Raw genomic sequence first — 18,796 nt, forward strand, 5'->3', positions numbered from 1 at the left:
CATAAAGTTTCAATCTTCTTTGAATATAGGACAGATAAATTCAATACTGAGTTATAGACTATCTCTACACTGGCTATGTGGAGTGACCTGGGCGCGTTAACTGATTCTGCCGGCAAAATACTGGACCCCCGATGCCATTTACCGGTTGGCCGCTATCGTCCGCCGTACTACAGGCTACATCGCTGCCGGGCGGCGGGACGTTGCTCCTGACGCAGCTATTCAGGTACTTAGGTGACGCCCGCTCTGGTAGTTAAGGCTTTGAAACTCATTGGGAGGTTCTGACAATTTAATCGCGGATCCCCTGCTTGCTAACTCTGCCTGACTTGCATTTTTGACAATTATCTTCTCACCAAGCTCGCCAGCGACCTCCTACTCAGCACTCCGGGGCGCCGCCTATACGTCACAACCCCCCATTATGGTGATTATCAACCTTGTCCAGGGGTTCGATTTACAAACCAAGCTGACAGGACCAGTCTCAATCATTGCGTCCATACCTGTTGGCTGTTAGATCTTCACTAACGGCAGCCCTCGCGATATCAAACTTCGCTTCTCAAACCTCCGAAAGACAGTACGTTGGGCTGATTCCCACCCCCTCACCCTTATGGGTCAGACGAGGCTAACTCAGGTATCCGGATAGCAATGTTCCCGAAATTGAAGCCGCAACTTCTCCCGAATTACTTCTCAACCCACTTACAATCTCCCGGAATGAGAACGAGAGGGTCCTTATCGAGCCCAGCGTGAACAGTGTCCGTGTCAGCATCCGAATCAAGCAGGCAGATGAGATCGAACATATCTTGGTCCACAAGTTCACTAGGTTCCTGACGCAGCGCGCGGAATCCTTCTTCATTCTACGGAGAAAGCCAGTGAAGGGCTATGACATCTCATTCCTCATTACGAACTTCCATACTGAACAGATGCTGAAACATAAACTGGTGGACTTTATCATTCAATTGTATGTTTTATCTGCTTTGCCCATGTTTCGTTCGATGAACGAGAGGCTAACAACGTCTTCGTCTAATAGTATGGAGGAAGTGGACAAGGAAATTTCGGAAATGAAGCTCTTCGTATGTCCCCTTATGCCTATGATTGATGGAGGCTTCTAACCAACATTTCCTACAGTTGAATGCCCGTGCCCGTTTCGTTGCCGAGTCGTTCTTGACACCGGTAAGTCGCCCTGGTTGCTTTATGTGAACCTGACTGATAGGAGTATAGTTCGATTAGATCACCCTAGCTTCATGGTTGGCACATGACCTTGGGTTTCTCTTCTTCTCAGGAACATATCTTGTACAGAAGTTTGATGCATGTTCCTTTCTGCAGTCGTCCATATTATATCTCGAAATCAAATTTGTAGCGACCAGTTCATCCATTATAGGGAAATCCAGGCTGCGTAGAACTGAACACTCTGTGTTGTGGACCACTAAGTCTCATCAAAGCTGCCGTAAGTCTCAGCATACCTTACCTTCCTAGATCCCTCTGCTTGCCATGACAGTGCAGATGATCATATCCAGATGGGGGAGATTCATCTTCTGAGCTTCAACCGGTTCGACCCGTTGTTTGTTCTCTCTCGGTGCACGGTGTGTTCCATTTACACACCAACAAAGTAGTAAAGGCGGCAAATGCAAACGAGAACGACAGCATGAAAAGCAAGTTACCTTGTTCTTGCCTCCCCATCTAAACAGTGAACAGAGGATCCGCATCACCCTGTACACTCAACGAGCCCCCGGGAATTTTATCAGGGACATGTGTTTCTTTCATTAACCAGACCCGTTGAGCACATGGCTCTTTGGGTGGCTTTCACTCGGCCATTACATCGCTGTCGTTCCTGGATGCCATTCAGATACCTTCCCCATTACCTGCACACTGGTTATCAGATAATACTTGAGTAACACCTCAAGTGAGTAACAGTCCTCACATACAAAGGGTCCAGTGAATTAGCAGATGTGGCAGCGCGTGTAGGGTAACAAATAAAGATCCTCCTCCCCCCAGATCTTCTTCTCAAATCATCTCCCAACCATCTCTCACTAAGGTCGTTTACTTTACCTTCCTCTTTGCTCACTTGCTTCGCATTTCCCTCACCTACTCCCTCTTCCTCGCTCACCTTCGTCCTCATCCTCACGTTTTTTTCTTTCTCTACTGCCATACGGCCTCGAATATGGCGTTTTCCAGACAAGACCACCCTTCTCACAAGCTCAATATGCCTCCCTTTGGTAGGATCCCCGTCAACCTTTCCAGGCCTCAAGAGCCACAGTACAATCCTGTCGCTTCCAGAAATGTGTATTACGACCCTTTCCTAGGCTACGCCCCAGTTCCATCTGATGATACCGTCTGTATTCCTTTTGCTACCAATCGCCTCACCCCGGTTCCTGTCCAGCCAGGTCGGCTTGAACAACCAGGAGCGTCCTCTACTCTCTTGACCTCTTCCAGTATCCCTGTGATGAATATCGGCAACCATAAGCCTGGAACTTACGTGAATCTTGCAAGCTATCCCAAACCCATTAGCAGAGCTGCTCCATCAAATGAGGTGCCATACGGGAGCTTAGTCCGCTACATGGATGCCCCTACCTGGGGTGTCATCAAGATTTCGAACGTACGTAACTGACCGACTCGTTCTTCAGCGAAGTCTACTAACCTTAGGCCAGATCCCCTACTCCATCACCAAGCAGGAGATCTTACAGTTTGTTGGCAGACAGGCGCGACTTGTTGCGGGCCACGCAGTTCACATAATTATGGAGCGTCCCACTGCTAAGACGATGGATTGTTTTGTGGAGTTTGCTTCGACTGAAGACGCCGAAGAGACGGCGAACCGAATCAACCGCATCTATGAATGTGGACGTGCGCCTCGACTCGGCAATAGGCACGTTGAAGTTGAGATCAGCAACCAAGAGGACCTGCTGAAAGATTTGTTTCCACGTGCAAAGTGCATAAGCTGGGAAAATGGTACGCCTAAAGTCGTGGAGAATACTGACAGATATTCCACTGGCTTTACTGGCTTTTTTACCAGTGAAGAGATCATCGGCGCCATTCGTCACGCTGAAATGCCTCAACGTGTAAGCCCTTCAGCCGACTTCATTATAAAAGCAGAGATTGCTAACAACTTTCTAGTCTCCATTTGGTGCCAAGTGTCCCCAGCGTACTTACGAATCTACCATAAGCACGCTCTATAAGGTAGGGTTTGATTCCGATGAAAGTGATAGTATTCTGACAGGGCATAGTTTCCTTGGTATGCAACCGACATGTACACCGTGCACGACCGTAATCAGCTATTCGAATTGACAAACCGTCACATACGTTCTCTGGTGTCACGGATGGAGAAGTCCAAGACCGTTGGGCTTGACCAACGTCTGCTCCGCGAGCTCCTCTACGCCGGTCTAAATTGCCCCGCATTCAATGAGCGCCAGAAATATACACTTTGCATTCACGCCGGCGAGAAAAGTGAGATTCTCAAGTTGGGAGACATGAGCAAGTGGTTCCCCTTCGATACTCTGGTCTACCTGCCTGGCTTTGACTATGACACCTGCGCGGTATGTATCTCTTCAGAACTATATCAGTGTGTCAATACTCTTCTTGGCGTGCCATCTAGTCATGCACTTTTCGCCCATTAATTCCTTTCACTGATAGCTGCTGCAGTTGTATGCCAGTGTGATCGCAAACGGTAGATTCGAAGGCGCCTGTCGCGAGTTTCCGAATAATTTTCCTGCTGACAATGCCACTCTCATATCACCCTTCGGTCGCATTTGGTTTGAGTGGCCAACCGATGTCGCTAAGGATACTCTTTGGGTTGATGCCGTTAATCGTGAGACCAATGTGCTCAACTGCCTTCTTCAGAGCGGATCCATGGGAACAATCCACAGACCACTTTCAATGGCTAGTACCTCAAGCAGTGTTTCCCCCGCCTCTCCAATCACTGATAAAAGTGTGCCCCGAAACGAGAGTGTATCCCGGGTCAGTGTTTTGCAGGCCTCATCGCGTCGTGCCAGCGAATGCTGGAACAGCGGCAGCGGCAGCGCCCTTCTTGATACCGAAGGCATTTGGGGTCAGAAAGTATTCTTCAGCCCTCCGAAGAAATTCCGAGCTCCTAGTCACCGCATCACCCATTCATCGCCCAACTGTCTCAAAGATTTGAACCAGTGAGGTCCACCGTGGCAGGAGTAAGGATACCGGGGATATGTTGTGCTGAGCGTTTCTGAATAGGTACTGTCTTACCTGAATTGCCTTCTGGCCAGATTCAGGATCTGCGGATATTAGTTTTATTCTCATATCTTGCTGTTGCGGCCCTGAACCAGAAGAGGGACCATCATGTATTGATGAGGAACGAAGATACGATTATGACTAACGGAGTACTTTGGTTTATGGAAATGGTTGGGTTTAGCGATTTCGTGCGATGTGAACTGGGATCACAACGGGCTTGCATCCCATTGGAGCCATTTTATGCTCTCCATGCCCTGCTGTTTGCTTTGCTTTTCGGAGTCCCTTTCTTCCGTTGAAACAAATCCACATACGGCCAGGTGTTGACGAATTCCCTTCTTTCATTGAACTACTATCGTGAAACTGAAACTGATGCCTTTCTTCTTGTTTCTTTGCATAATGTTTTCGAACTCATTTCCGTTGTATTCGATTTAGATAGCCAATAAAAACCCGAATCGGGAGTTCTTATTATTCCAGACTTGCTCCCGACAGATCCAAATCCGCGTCATCTTCCTTCCTCTGATTCTGCGCCAGCTGCTTCCTCTTCAGTCCTTCTGCCCTCATCCTCTCCCTTCGCTTCTCCGGATCCTCCCAACCAGGGGGCTTAGACTTTCCTTTCGCTTTTGTGCCATGATGACGGTGGTCCGTCAAACAAAGATCTAACAAATTCGCGCGAAATCTCTCCTTACGTTCAGAGTTCACAGCGAATCTTTCATTCGAGATAGCAACCAGCATCTCGAGAAACTCTTCTGTGACCAGACTGCGGATAATGGGTTCTCCATTGTCATCATTATCATCATCACTTTCTTCACAATACCCGATGACAGACTCCAATGAGAGACCGGCAGAGCGCACAGCGACGATGGGGCTTGGGCCCTCAGTGTCATTTGCCTCTAAGCAACGTAGACTCTGCAGTCCGCTCTCACGAAAGCCGGAGGTTGAAGCGGCAGATAGCACGGGGTGAGCATGGTGTAATGTGGCCGTCATAATATGGAGGATCTGTTGGAAGAGTTTGTCAGTAAATGAGGGCTGATGAACAAGGTGCGTGCTTCTCTGTATGCAACGCAAGCCTCACATAGCTTACAGGGCAAACCGGAGGTTGACAGTCATAAGGCTGACACTACAGACCCGGACACTCTGTGGCATGACAGGAATACACCGTGGCAGGAATCATGGCAGAACGCAAGCGTGGTAGGGACCAACAGGGAAGCAAAGAGGGGAAGGGAGGACGTACCATAGGCTCAAAAGAGAAGCGCACGAGACGCGGGGCTTGACCATCCTTGTTTAATCCGGGAGGCCTGCCATCCCCAGGCATCATCCCAAACAACTCATGCAGTGGCTGGCGCTCTTGCTCTTTTTCTCGCACCTTCCCATATTCTTGCAAGGGCTCATGAGACACATATAACCACTTTCCTGCTCCTTTGCCCCCGGAAGGTACGAACTGCCTCTGCTGTTGTTGCTGCTCGTCTGACACCGCTTGCTGCTGCTGCTGCTTCTTTCGCCCCTCCAGGAATACACTGATCCTTCCCGCACAGCTGCTAGTGGTCACCAACCCTGGCAGGGTATTGATATCATTGATGAGGATGCGAATACCTTCATCCACAGAGCCCTTCGGCGACAGATCAGTATACTCTGCGTCCGGGATGGACAGGTCTGCGAGAATCTTGCGCTTGCGAGATTCAAAAACCTCAGGGATCATGGTTGTCAATGAGGACTCCATGGAGAGGGCTGTCGTGTGATCCTTCACTATTGGGTCCTTGCTTTTCTAGGACTTCTTCGAAAAGACGCATGCAACGAGCGTTGGAGTAAACTACTATAGGCAGGCTAGAGATCCAAGGGCCGCTAGAGGGGTCGTTTCGCTTGTTGAGCCCCCCACTATCTCTCACCTTCTGAATGATGAAGAGTAAGGCTGATAATCAAGTGGATCAATAGTAAGTTCTAATCCCAACGCCTCACTTCGAATCAGGACTACACCAAAGCATTTGTCCTTGTTGGTTGGTTGATTGATACTGCTCGTCACCCTTGTGGACCTGCAAAATCCTTCTCGAACCTGACGTCGACTTCCCGAGAGAACGCACTAAGTTTAGCGGTGCGGGAAGCAAAGAAAGTCACCCGCGCTTTTCCCACGCGAAAAGTGCCCCAGAAGTTACCAGCCTTCTGGTCTCAGTTCCCGGTCCCTTTGTCCGCGTCGAACCGCCTGAAAGTCAATCTGTCGCTAGCTACGGAGTACACCCGTACCCGGACGGGGGTCAATGGATTCGTCTAATAGCATCCGAACAGCTTATATTCGTCATTGATTTTTTCGATTCCTCTTCTAATTCATCCGATCTTGCATCAAGGCGTACCTTAGTAGCTAGTGTTACCCGCCGATAATTCTCCCTGTGCGCAACTTAAAAGAATTGTACGAACTACCAAATCAAAAAGTGCGCAAGTCCTATCCATGCCTAGTCGATCGTCTCGGGCCGTTCCCGCTTCGGCAGCAGCTCCAGTGTCCGGCGCCAAAAAGGCGCGCGTCTGCCAGACTGTCCGAATTCTCCAGAAAAGGTTCGAAGGAACAAAAGTACGATGACACCACCCTTAGGAGAGCTACCAAAATACCGCTTTTAAAAAGCAAATATCTTCAAACAACAATTCCCCGGGGAACGAAAGCCCGAGCCTTTGCAGGTCTCTGTACCGTATTCCGCTAGCCACAACAACCCAGACACGTCATTCCCCGCATCCTCTGGTGGAAGAGCAAGCTTATCGAGCGCAGCGACTCCAAAACACAAGTGTTAAGTGTTTTGAGTCCCCCGAGAGCGCACTGAGAAGAAGTATGAAAATAGCCAGAAGGAAGCAGAGCCAATTTACCTTATTGAACGGGTCAGAGACGGGAAAATTTGGGTGTCGTCGAAGCTGACACTGCCACCTCCCCCCCTCCCCCCCCCCCCATAAGCTCAGAGCTTATGGGGGAGAATCTCACAACTTGTTGAGCCCTTGGCAAGGGGGTATTTATCAACAAGCCTGAAGTGACCAGTCCAGAAGCAGTGGCCTAGCAGGACAATACCCTCCCTGCAATACAAATTCAGTTCTTTCTGCAAGAACTCGCTGAGACTTGAAGGGGGCGTTCTAGAGGTATCATCAAATCCAACGGGTGCGGATGAAGTCGTTTACACTTCAGACTGAGATTTAGTTTGAGCTGATTGCAGGGCAAAAAAGCGGGCTACCACTCATAAATTTTGGAAGTGTTTGAGAAGCTCACTGATATGCTCTCTGAAGGACAGCCCGGATTTAAGAATTCAGAGACACCTGGAGAGATATAGTAAGTGAAAATGAAAGGCAGTCGCTCGAGATATTGACTGCGGAGAAAGCCATAATCGATACGTCTTGCTCTAAACACTTGGCATACGCAGAGACATGAGGTTCAGCATGGATCGCACACCGGATAAGGTATGATAGAATGTGTATTCCTAACATTATCACTTTGACTTTCTGTGCGATGATACTATGCGAGGCTAGTCAAGCTAACCATAAATTCCGAGTAGATACAGTTCGCCGCCACTGGGCTATGAGCATATGCTGCACTATGCTGAGACTGGTGTCAGCTAAGCCCTTATCAGGTTCTGCACAGGTAAAGAGGATATGCCCCTACTTACTACGTTTCATACCAGCCTGAAAACTTGCTTTCTCGACGAGTTAGCAGAGACGCAGGAACGCATACGCCACGGTCGCAGTCACTCTCGACCCATGCATCTTCCTAGTCTCGTCTAGCAACCAAGAAGATCTTCCACTGCATTCGCAACATCCAAGACCACTTGACCCATCGATTTGAGCTTCTTCCCCTGCTGTTTATCGCTTCCCCATGTGCTAAACTCGAAATTCGGCGCTATTCTTCGACGGACGTCGGTGGGTTATTCAGCTGAAACCGTGGTAGCCTCTGATCAAGACGCCTTGTAATGAACAATAGCAGCTAACAAGGATTCGATGTGGTTAGAGCCCGAAATCTGGAGGCATGAGGCTGGAAAGCTTTAGCTTTGAGGCGAATGGGCTTGAACTTGAACGACTTAAAGCAATCTCGAGGAAATCTTTACGTTGCTAGAACCTCAGCACGATGCTGAATGATGAAAGAGGTCAGTTGCGGAGGACTTCTGCAAGCACATTGAGCAGAGCGCACCCAAGCGAAGGCCCAGGATATCTGCCCTCCCTCGCGGCTCCATGTTACCTCTGTCCGGCAGACATCGAAAGGCCATGGCAGTGATTGCAATGTGATCTTCCTGCATTTTTATTTCGGTCCACCGCGCTCAACGAAGGCTTGTACCTGAGTCGGTCCCTAGTGACACCTAGGGAGATTCCTGGTCCATCAGTGTTATTGCTAATACGTCTCATCTGATTGGGAACATGGACGTCATCATTATCCCAGGTATATAAATACCATCATCTCCCAAAGAAGACAGAACGAGAGTGACCAAATGGAAGATGGCAAACTGTTGCCAGATGGTGAAGCATCTCACAGGGGGATGTTTGCTAGCTCTGACGGCCACTTCCGAGGTGTCACACTCTCCCACATCAGGGAAAACGACATCGTTCGGCGTCAAAGTCTGCAAGGAAAAAGGCCAGGGTCATCTCGACGGAAACCGCCGCATCTAGGATCGATAGCCCCTGGCCCCATGAAAGGGGAACACGCCAGATTGGGGATGCAGTTCACGACCTCCTGGCTGCCTGTGATGGCAGGTCTGCCGTGTGTTCTGGGTTGGAGGTGTAAGCGCAGCCGCGAACGGGACCCTCCGACTGGGCCTACCCGAACCGTGTCTGCGCTCCGGCTTTGCACCCTGGGGCCACGCTGGGTGGATTGATTCTTGCACTTGCTGGCTGAGTCCGCCCAAGACAGTCGGTGGATCACTAGATTCGTTCCTTTTAGTCTCGACGTCCCAAGGTGCTGTCCAGTTCTTGGTTCTGACACGGAAATTGCCTGCGCCGTCCCACCAAAGTGCTTTGGTCTCGAAGAGTTTTCTGCACCGTCTCTTTTGTTTCCATGGTTCAGCATCTGCCGCCGTCCCGGCGGGTCTCCGCTTCGTCCAATTACGATACTGGGAGAGCTTCTTGTCTGCCTAGGGCTACCAAATCGATAATGAGAATATCCAGCTGCTCCGTCTTCGTTGTTTCACCATCGACGCGTCTCTCGCAGATGAAGAGGGGAGAGTTTGGTACCAATATGCACAAGAGAGGATGACAGCTTTGACTGGGATCATGGAACCTTTCGTAAGCCATACCACCCATTGTTCCCTCGCTGTTTAGCCTTTTCTCCCCCCGCCTGCCCGCGCCTGCGTCTATTGGATTTTAGTTGCCGTATCAATCATTACAAGGCCCTTTCCACTGTGCCCCCTTGCCCCTCTTCTTTCCCTTTCCCTACCTAGCCTCCCAGCGGTGTGTCTTCGGGCGCAATGTTACCCACCCTCAACCAGTTGTACTCAGAGGATGGTCAAGTGCCGCGACAAAAGCCTCTGTCGTGTTGTGGGAACCTCGTAACTGACCTCAAGAAATATCATCCGACAGATCACGTACTCCAATAGCATCGTCAAGTCGATCCAGTGCAGGAGAAAAACAATTCAGTCTCCGAAGATATGGGATGAGTGACTCATGATGGCAATCGTATACCCTGATAAGGAACTCCAGGACCGCGAGTACTCGTCGGTCTGGTGTGTAGATTCTGGATTCGTAGGTGAGTAATGTTGTCTCATTGCCATGGCCATCTCCACCCATGTTGTCTCTCCTTTACCTGTCCTGTGGATGGGAATAACCTTCCCGTTACGGACGGTTGCGTGGTGTACCTTTGGTCTACAGTCTCTTTGGCTCTCGACCGGGTCCATGAGAGGATCAGGATGTTACTACATTTGCTTCCCTTTGACCGGTTATCCTGTAAAATCGGTACAACATTCGTTCCTTACTGCGCTAAGAACCTGGCATACTCCAGCACCTAGTTCCGGGATTCCCTTACCGCCAGTTCTCATCCCCCAATGATGATGGCCATCGTGCCAATGACCCCCAGGACTGCGCGGGACTTTTGAGATTCAGGCCTTCAGGATGATACTACTGACGTGCATGTTATGGCCTGCTGTCCGCGCGCCGCAGCCGGGCCGTCGGACGTGCCGTTAGCTCCACGACGTTGGCCATGTATCAGCAGCAGCAGGTTATCCACTTCTGCACGAGTGCGAATTCGTCCATGACTTGACTCTCACAGGTCACTGCTTCCCCTCGTCCCATTGAAGCAAACATCCGCACTCTGCATCAGTGCCCAAATGGCTAACGCACAATTCCTTGTTTCACTCCATGGTCTTGTAAGACCTGAGTGGGGGGATTTGTACAGCCCCTCTCCCCAGGTTGTCATTCCCCGGTCTAGCCAATGCTACGTCGGAAGCATATCCTCTTCGGTCCGGACAGCTGTAAGCCCTGAGGGACCCAGAAGAGAAAAAGTGGAAAGGGGGTGTGAATGTGTGTGCCGCACAAGAATAGATGGAGAGACAACCCACCCCGAGAAAAAGGCCTCCGAATCAGCACTTGCAATTCCATTGCGCCCTGCGAATTTCTTCTCCCGGGCACTACAAAGTTGTCTTGCCTGCAAGCCATGAAACCTTGTGCTTGTCGACGATCGGCCATGATTCGACCCATCGTCCACACTACTAGCGGGGCATTCCGCTCAATAGGCGCGCATCCCATCGTTTACCCAGTGCCCATCGCTTCGCCCAACTTCCCTTTCTGGCCTCGATAGGCGATCATCACTCATTTCCCCCTCAATGGAGCTCTATCACCTTCTTCTTGATTCGTCCCCCTTTCTCATCCCCCATCTTCGCTACCGTGAGAGCTGAAATTCCCTTGAGAAGCGGTGACAGAATTCGCAGTGGAGGAAGCGCGTCAGGGTGGAAAAGAGACGCGGAACCTGAGCCTTCATTGTGTGCGCCGTGGGGCCCATCTAGATTATGCGCGATATCCGTGCTCAAAACTCTCTTTGTATGGCCGATATCTTCGTTCGGCTACGCTTAGCACTGGATCCGCGATATCTCTCGATATGCTTAAGTGTAATTGCTTCTAATTGCCTGTGGAGCCTCTATTTCCCCTCTCCATTTCTCCAATAGAGACTAGATATTCCCAAATTTTTCGGCATTACCGTGATTGCAGCCCCTCTCCTCTCCCCTCTCCATCCTCCTCGGGCACAGAGGTGTACACCAAGTCCCACCACGCCCCCCTCCTCTCTCCTCTTAAGCTAGTTAGACACACAGAGGAAGAGGGGTGACGGGAGGGCAAGAAAGAAAGATACATACATACATTATTCGAAGAAAAGTGCAATAAAAATACTCCCAAAATTCGAGTACATGGGAATGGAATAATAAACGTCATACTCGTTTCGGTAATTGGAGCCAAACAAAGAGTTGATGGCGCAACTCAATAATACGGGGGCCCCAATTCGAGCTGAAGGGTAATACTACTAGTAGCAGACTGGCAATCTCTGCTCTTATTATTCCAGATACGGAACTCGTTTCCTGAACACGATGTTACTTTAGTTGGCTATTCTAGGTTGGTTGGTTGGCTGGCTGGCTGTGTACCATCCTTCCTGGTACTAGGAGAGATACTGGACAAGGCAATGAGTTTCGGTTTGTAGAAACAGTTCAAGAAGGTTGTGGGAGTGGTTGGTAGGGAATAGGACCATGTCATTAACAAAGAGGAAATATACTTCGTACTTTGGTTTCCCTAAAAATCGTGCAGCGAGCTTGACGGCCTAGACGCATGTTTGCTTTTTTCGAAGATTTACATCCTAATCTAGATAGCGCGCTGCTGATGTCGCCGGGCTCCTATTCATACGACGTGAACTTGGGTCTGCTTCGATGCAATCCTACCCCCCTCCTTTAGGATGAAAGACGTGAGAAGAAGATGGTGGAAACAAGGAGTACCGCTTGCCATTGTTCCACCCTTGCATACAACCGGCCGAAGGTAGAGTGTACACTCCTGCTGTGATCATGGTTGGTTGACTGCGGCTGATGACCGCGCCCGGAGATTAAGTTACTAGGAGCAAAAATCAGCAATGTGATGTGTCGTCGGGTGCTTTGCGGTACATCCTTGGTTGCTGGTTACGAGAGCCCACCTCCCGGAGGGCTCTACCCAAGTATCTCTCCAGCCGATCCGGCAAGCAGAACTATGGATGAAGGATTGAGCAATTCCAGCACCAGCTGACTATCGGTTAGTATTATATGTTCAGTATATTCTCCGTCGCTTTTTCTTTTCGTCCAGCAAGCAACGCGTTGGGGCACTATATTTAAGATAGGATAGTATGAAGTGAAAATTGCCCGCATCGCCCGTGGCTGTGAGCACTGGAAACTGAAGTGGTATGTGAGGGAACCTGATCGTTTATTTCTGCGAGCGGGGATCTCGAGGGTTGTGTGGCCTGTGTGCATCTGCTTCGGTTTTGCCACCCTGACGGCTTAGGGCCCAAGAGGGTAGAGAAAGGCGCGTTAGCGAGTTGAGTGGTTACAAGCCATCCCTACCAGATCAGGCATCGGTCACTAAACTCTTCTTCCCGAGCCTAACCTCCCATCCCATCGTCACGCGACGAGACGCCTGGACGGGGAGTGTAAGTGTACCACCCAGAGTCCTCGTACAGATTGTCACACTTGGATTGTCGGACTCATTATCACAAGATGTTCCCATGTGCAGGGGGTCAGATGCGCGATTCGAACCGACCCGAACCGAAGTGATCCAGAACTGAGAATGTAGAGCACAGAAGGGGAGATTCTGGTACGACTTCGTGGCGCTGAAGCCTAGATCTCTCCCCTTAAATCGAGCTCCGGCTGGAAGGGAGGGCAGGGCAGCCTGGCACGTCCATCTGGAGTTGTTTGTCTCCTCGTTTCGCCACGTCATAATGTGAGGAAGATCGCTCACACTTGCCCGCACACACTTTCTACCCGAGCGGGCACGGACTGTCCCAGGAGGTGAACCAGGTTCTCTACCCCCTTCTTCCTTTAGGGCCAAGCCACTGAACCATCACCCTAGGCCAGTCGCTCTGACATCCCGCCATGGATGCATTACCGACTGTTTCCGACATCCACGCCAGCCCCAAAGCGGGCGAGGATATTGTGATGGGCTGACCCAGGGCGCCTGCTCATAGGCCCCCTTGTTATCACGTGACCGTAGCCGTATGCGGGCTGATCGATGATCCCAGCTAGCATGGCGAGCTTCCCGTCTTGCTCTTCCCGTTGCCGGCGGTAAACTAATACTGTTCAGGTCCAAACGATGATTAGTTAGTACCCAAGTGGAAGGATTCCAGACCGCCTTCCTACCGACAAACGCGGCTCTCCGGCCTGGCCAATTGCCCCAGAGCTTCCGTGCTTATGCCCTCGGAGACTTGAAGAGGAGTAAGGTACCTTACTCACCTACGTAGGAGTTGTACCTTGGTTCCTAGTACCTCCTGCAGTAGTACCTCACAGGTGCTTAGTGCCAGTCTCCAGGATTCTCAATGTTGCCTCCCACGGTGGACAAACATCCAAGCATCATCACGATGATGACGCATGATGACTGGATGCCCCAAGTTGGGCCGCGGAAGTACTTCCTCGAACCCCTGCGCCCAAAAGATCACCAGCCACCATAGAACCATGGACTCTGCTGGCGGCCAAGAAGAATCGGCGTTGGTCACAGTGGAGAAGGATCCTGGAGATACCGGAGACAACAACAACCAGGAAAAAAAAAGCCCACCACGCAGGTGATGGTGGGTTCTGGCGGCAACGGAAAGACGCGGACGCCAATGCACGGGGCCGCTGAGGGTCGAGAAAAACGTGGCAAGGGAGACTAATGGACGAAGGAGAGAAAAGGGCAACGCACCGAAAAGGGAAGGCAATGAGCTAATGAGGAAACGAAATTATGGCGCGCCCTCAATTGCGACCGTCGTAACGCCGCGTTATTACCGGTTATAGTATTACCGCGTTTCCGGCCGCCGGTTTGGTTTCGGTTTCTGTTTTCGTTTCCGTTCCCGCTTGTATGGTACCAAAGCAAAAGATACCACCACACTCAGGCCCCCAAGCCAAAAGCCATCTCCATCTATTCGGGCCCTTAGGAGGAAGCACATATTATGTGTGCTGTATGGGCGAAAAAGTGAGGCTGGCTGGCTGGGCTAGGCTGGGCTCTGACAGTTCAACATGTGGAACAGCAAGCGGGAAAGCGCAATTTTTCTGGCTTGTTGCAGCATCCTTAATCTACTTACATGATATGAGCGAGGTGCATGGACCTTGTGCGGTGTGCTGATGTGGGAGCACCTTACCTGGGTTTTCTCCAGCCATTGGGGCGTGTGCAAGATGCGAGCTCTTATCTATTCTGTTCAAAAGCAATGGATGATGATCGTCTTCGCTGGAGGTCAAGGGCGCGGAACCAAACGCATCGGGGCCTGCAAGTTACCGATAGTTGACCGAGATGAACAGCGACGGAGTGTGGATCTAGAAGGTGAAAGAGGGGGAGACTGAAGGGGAACAAGGAGAGGAAGGAAGCTTAGGGATTGGAAGGTGCGAAGGGGCCATTGAGGCTGGAGGGTGTTGCAAAGCAGGAAATGAACGGAAGGGCTCGAGTGTCATTCATCTGGCCCGACCAAGCGCATTGACAGAGATGAGACAGTTTTGCTGACATTAATTACCTTTTCATCTTCAGTAGTAACCGTCATATGTGGTGGATTCCGGATGAGGAAAGAGGATGATGACTTGGATAGCATGGTCCTCGCAACTCGCAGACACTCCCACAGAGACACACACTTTCGCTCTCACACACTACAACTTCCTGCATAAGATCGGCGGGAGTCGGGGCGGCCCGTCGTGGACATGACCAGGAGAATGACTAGCAGGCCGACGATGATAGGGGGGCCGGTTGCCCAACGCCCTGACACAAGCGCCTCTGCATCCGGGTCACAGCACCAATCCTCGGCTCCGTTTGCGACCGTGCAATTCCGACAATCTTGTTCTGCTGACGCCTTGTTCTGGTCGAATTGAGAATTATTGTGCGCTTGAGGGTCAAATTACCTCTTTTATTTATTTATTTTTTTTTTCTTTGACTCCATAACGGCTCATGTTCAATTACTGGATAAAATGATTCTCGTATCGACGTCGACATATCGGAGTCGAAGGAGGGTGTGCCCTCAGCAAGTAGTCTACTAGCTAATAATCTAACGGCTTGCAGCCACAAAATACAGGCTAAGTGGACAAGTTACGGGAATAGAATAGATTAAAGGTTCACTACTATGACACGATGAGAGTGATGACGACCACTAAAGACAAATTAAGATAAAATATAATAATAAATAATAATACTAAAACAAAGAAAGAAGGGGGGAAAAATAAAAAAAGAATTGCCAATGATAAAAAGAAACCTTGTTCAAATGGGAATGTTGTTCTTTCCAGCACTCCCCCAAAACGGAAGTTACTGCTGTCACACGATACCGTCGACTGATGTCATGCTACTGCTTCCTTCGTCTACGTTGACGACTATTGCACCCAATCCCCGACCTTCTACGCGAGAGATAATCAGTCAATGATGGACTCAACGGATTATGGAGGGTGGGAACACAAAGGGGTTCGCACTTGGCCGTGCTATCTCAGTGTGATTAGGTTGCAGATGCTTGGACTTGTTACGGATGAGAGCGGTGATGACTCTGCCTCCACAGCGAATCGTCGTTGCCAGCCACGTCTTCTAACTTCCGCTAAGCACCTACCCATGAAGGGCTAGAGACTAGCTCCCTTGCCGCTCCCATGTGCCCAGTGGGTGCATCCGTGTCTGCCTGTCTGTCAGATTCACCGGTTTAGAATCTCTTTCCCCTCAAGAAAAGAAACAACACTTCGGCCATTGCGACATAAAACAAGGATCTTGGCCGGCCCCATTTTCATAACTTCATTGAATCTTGGATATGTCACCAGACCCCGCACAAACATGCACTTACATCCACCCACACACACACACATACTCCAATCCCAGGCTCCGGGACACGGGTGCTATCTCTCCGAAGAAAAGAAAATACAAAAATAAAAAACGTTGTGGCTGACTACTTACTAACTATCCACTAACTAACTACCACTCCCCAAATACCCATGGCCGTTTCCCGCTCGACAGAAATTGAACCGGGTGACGCTAATGCAAGTTATTTTCAATCGCTACCGATCGGGCCATGGTCATGCCCGTCTGGCGCCGTCCCAAGGCTGTAGCACTGGGAAACTTAGAACTCCCCACTAAAAGTGTGTCTCTCACGGCCCTTTCCTTCATCAACTAATTGATGCTAGGGGGCGCCGCTCGCTCATACTAAGTATCTAAGCGCCATCCTTTGTCACAGGGCCAACGCGGAAGGATGGTCTTACACATCATACGTGCGACTTGATCCAGAGACACACACACACACACACACTACTTTGATAACTAGTGAGTGAGTGTCAGCCTGATTTGTCAAAGCACAGGGACGCACACAAGCATTCTGCAACCTCTTTTCGGGCTTTCCTAATTCAAGATTATCTCATCGTCGTGCTCGACACCGCCACAATATTCACCGATTAGATGCCTGAAGCGGCAGGTGGGCAAGCGCGGACCGAGCCTATCATGTTGGTGCAACCTCTTAGGTTTGGTATCAGCTTACTAGAGTCCGGACTCCTACTACTAGTCAGGTCTCTCATCTGTTTTCAGCTCAACACGTTGTCGTGCTCGGAGCGTTCATACCCACTGTGACCACTGGAGCCGCACACCACTGTTACCAGCCCTCGAATACAGTGTCTGTAATCATGCATAAGTGGAAGCGCCCTGCTTGCCACTACTTGAGCTGTTCAAGACGTGACGGTAATCCCGGTAACCAGGCTCACCGCCTAATGGATCCCCTCTCCCATTCCGCCCGTGTATAGTGACCTCCACTCCTTTCCACAGGACGGAGGATGGTGGGTGGCTAAGTGGGCACGCACCTTGAGACAAGAGAATAAGAGAGAGAGGGTGTCGAATCCACTCTATCTCTCTCACACCTTCACAAGCGCGAGGACAACTTTCCCACTTTCCCATCGCCACTTTAATTATTTTTGCTCCATCATCCCATGTGGCCGGGACCTTCGATGCCCCTTCGTATGAGCTCCAGTAGAAGGTCTGATCCATGGAAAGGACACAGTTGGCGGCCCCGCCGACCCAATGAAAAGCGAGCAAAGCTCCTCCGTATCAGCAACGCAATTTGAGCCCCGGTACACATGCCGCTCACCGCACGGTAACTCAAGGTATTTATCGCCGGAACCGAACATCCTCCGAGCGACCCAACCACTGGGTAGTAAGTAAGTAGTGCGTTACCGCTGAACCATGAACCGACAAGAGACGAAAAGGGAACCTAAATTCACCGGGATTTGGTGCCCATGGTCCCCGCGCCGTGTGCCAATCAGCTGCCGTGCGACTACGGTTCGGAGCGCTCCTTTCCCTGCTGGACCCAACCACAATCGAGGCGTCGGTAACTCAAGGGCTTCTCCTACGCCAATGGGATAGCGCCGCGGCTGTCGCTTAACCTTTGGACTGACTTGCATCACTCCGTGCCCACCTCTGTTCCCACTCGTAAAAACGAGCTGCTTTTTGCGGGGACATTCTTTAGTCGAGTAATGGGTTCTCTCTCTCTCTCTTTCTCTCTCTCTCTCTCTCTGGCCCTCTTTCTTACTTTCTCCCCTCTCTCCTCTCCACTTGGATCAACTTTCCACTTTTCTTTTTTTCCCCCTACCTTTCAGAATAAATGGTATGCGATCTAGCCTGTGTGTCTTTTTATCATTCGTCCCGACGGCGGAGAATTATTCTCTACTATTATTTTTGGCCCCCAAACACCGTTACCCCATGGCTTACGTACAAATCTGAGCAAATCGAGTAGGTGAGTAGTAGTCTATTTAGTACGTAGTAGTACGTAGCAGTATACCTACAGTAGTCTGACTTGACTACTACATTCGGTAATCAGGTAATATTAGCGTAGTACGTAGTGGGGGGGTTTCTGTTAGGTGGAAGTTTTGCCTCTTTTCTTCCCTTCCACCGGATCTAGACTAGATAGTGTTGCTTCTTTTTCTTCTTCTACTTTTTCTTTCTTTCCATCTAGTCTAGTCTAGTCTAGTCTAATCTAGTCTAGTCTAGTTAACTCAAGCCACCCCTCATTTTTATTCTATTCTATGGAAATCTATCTCCTTTGTTTGCGTATCGTATCATAGAGTACTTAATATGAAGGAACTTCAGGTAGGTATGGATGAAACATGGATACTAACCCGCGCCTCGGACCGTATCCCCAGCGAATCTACTTTCGCTTTGTGTATCAGGTTCGTTCAAGATAGATAGAAAGGAATCCATGGCACTCGCTGGCTTGGTTTCAAGGAGGCACACATACTACGGTATCCCTTTCCGCGCAAGATCTTAAAACCTGGAGTATAGTACTACTACTTACATATGAAAATGGGTTTAGTAACTGGTAGGTAGCGTTGCAACATTATAATATGGCGATACGTGGTGATATGGTGATGATGATAATGATGATGGTCACACTTTGGAAAGTCCCAATACCACCATCATCAGGATTTTCGAGGTTCTGTGACCCAATCGTAATTCTGAATGGTCAGGGCGAATTTTGCGATTG

The 18,796-nt window shown here is 50.1% G+C and overlaps 5 protein-coding genes across 5 annotated transcripts; 3 read left to right on the forward strand and 2 right to left on the reverse strand.

Moving 5' to 3' along the window:
* The first annotated feature begins 167 nt into the window (after positions 1-167).
* On the forward strand, positions 168-1,365 carry BO88DRAFT_403298 (actin-related protein 2/3 complex subunit 4 family protein). The gene is made up of 6 exons (XM_025706330.1): positions 168-418; positions 474-568; positions 638-952; positions 1,022-1,064; positions 1,120-1,164; positions 1,213-1,365. Exons 1-6 carry the CDS (start codon positions 416-418, stop codon positions 1,219-1,221), a joined length of 510 nt encoding a protein of 169 aa, XP_025564912.1. The 5' UTR covers positions 168-415; the 3' UTR covers positions 1,222-1,365.
* An 829-nt stretch (positions 1,366-2,194) lies between these two features.
* Positions 2,195-4,131, forward strand: BO88DRAFT_451803 (uncharacterized protein; the record flags this gene model as incomplete). The annotated part of the gene is made up of 5 exons (XM_025710656.1): positions 2,195-2,587; positions 2,640-3,047; positions 3,103-3,165; positions 3,213-3,521; positions 3,628-4,131. 5 exons carry the CDS (start codon positions 2,195-2,197, stop codon positions 4,129-4,131), a joined length of 1,677 nt encoding a protein of 558 aa, XP_025564913.1.
* Positions 4,132-4,509: 378 nt separating this feature from the next.
* BO88DRAFT_403300 (tRNA wybutosine-synthesizing 3 family protein) lies at positions 4,510-6,261 on the reverse strand. Its single transcript, XM_025706331.1, has 2 exons — positions 5,420-6,261; positions 4,510-5,184 (listed from the first exon to the last, which is right to left on the reverse strand). The coding sequence occupies exons 1-2, from the start codon at positions 5,882-5,884 to the stop codon at positions 4,654-4,656; spliced, it is 996 nt and encodes a 331-aa protein (XP_025564914.1). The 5' UTR covers positions 5,885-6,261; the 3' UTR covers positions 4,510-4,653.
* Positions 6,262-7,140: 879 nt separating this feature from the next.
* BO88DRAFT_403301 (uncharacterized protein) lies at positions 7,141-7,927 on the forward strand. The gene has a single exon (XM_025706332.1). It carries the CDS (start codon positions 7,622-7,624, stop codon positions 7,835-7,837), a length of 216 nt encoding a protein of 71 aa, XP_025564915.1. The 5' UTR covers positions 7,141-7,621; the 3' UTR covers positions 7,838-7,927.
* Positions 7,928-12,209: 4,282 nt separating this feature from the next.
* Positions 12,210-13,464, reverse strand: BO88DRAFT_244891 (uncharacterized protein). The gene has a single exon (XM_025702163.1). The coding sequence runs from the start codon at positions 13,066-13,068 to the stop codon at positions 12,700-12,702; it is 369 nt and encodes a 122-aa protein (XP_025564916.1). The 5' UTR covers positions 13,069-13,464; the 3' UTR covers positions 12,210-12,699.
* Between the last annotated feature and the right edge of the window lie 5,332 nt (positions 13,465-18,796).

The sequence above is a fragment of the Aspergillus vadensis genome (assembly GCF_003184925.1).
Source record: "Aspergillus vadensis CBS 113365 unplaced genomic scaffold BO88scaffold_6, whole genome shotgun sequence".
Classification (NCBI taxonomy): domain Eukaryota; kingdom Fungi; phylum Ascomycota; class Eurotiomycetes; order Eurotiales; family Aspergillaceae; genus Aspergillus; species Aspergillus vadensis.

Excerpts from the sequence above, each read along its gene's own strand:
- BO88DRAFT_403298 (XM_025706330.1), top strand. Across the intron at positions 569-637 it reads TCTCAAACCTCCGAAAGACA|CAATGTTCCCGAAATTGAAG; the intron begins GTACGTTGGGCT and ends GTATCCGGATAG. Across the intron at positions 953-1,021 it reads GTGGACTTTATCATTCAATT|TATGGAGGAAGTGGACAAGG; the intron begins GTATGTTTTATC and ends TTCGTCTAATAG.
- BO88DRAFT_403300 (XM_025706331.1), bottom strand. The coding sequence starts at position 5,884 with ATGATCCCTGAGGTTTTTGAATCTCGCAAGCGCAAGATTCTCGCAGAC. Across the intron at positions 5,185-5,419 it reads GCTTCTCTTTTGAGCCTATG|ATCCTCCATATTATGACGGC; the intron begins GTACGTCCTCCC and ends CTCTTCCAACAG.
- BO88DRAFT_403301 (XM_025706332.1), top strand. The coding sequence starts at position 7,622 with ATGTGTATTCCTAACATTATCACTTTGACTTTCTGTGCGATGATACTA.
- BO88DRAFT_244891 (XM_025702163.1), bottom strand. The coding sequence starts at position 13,068 with ATGACGTGGCGAAACGAGGAGACAAACAACTCCAGATGGACGTGCCAG.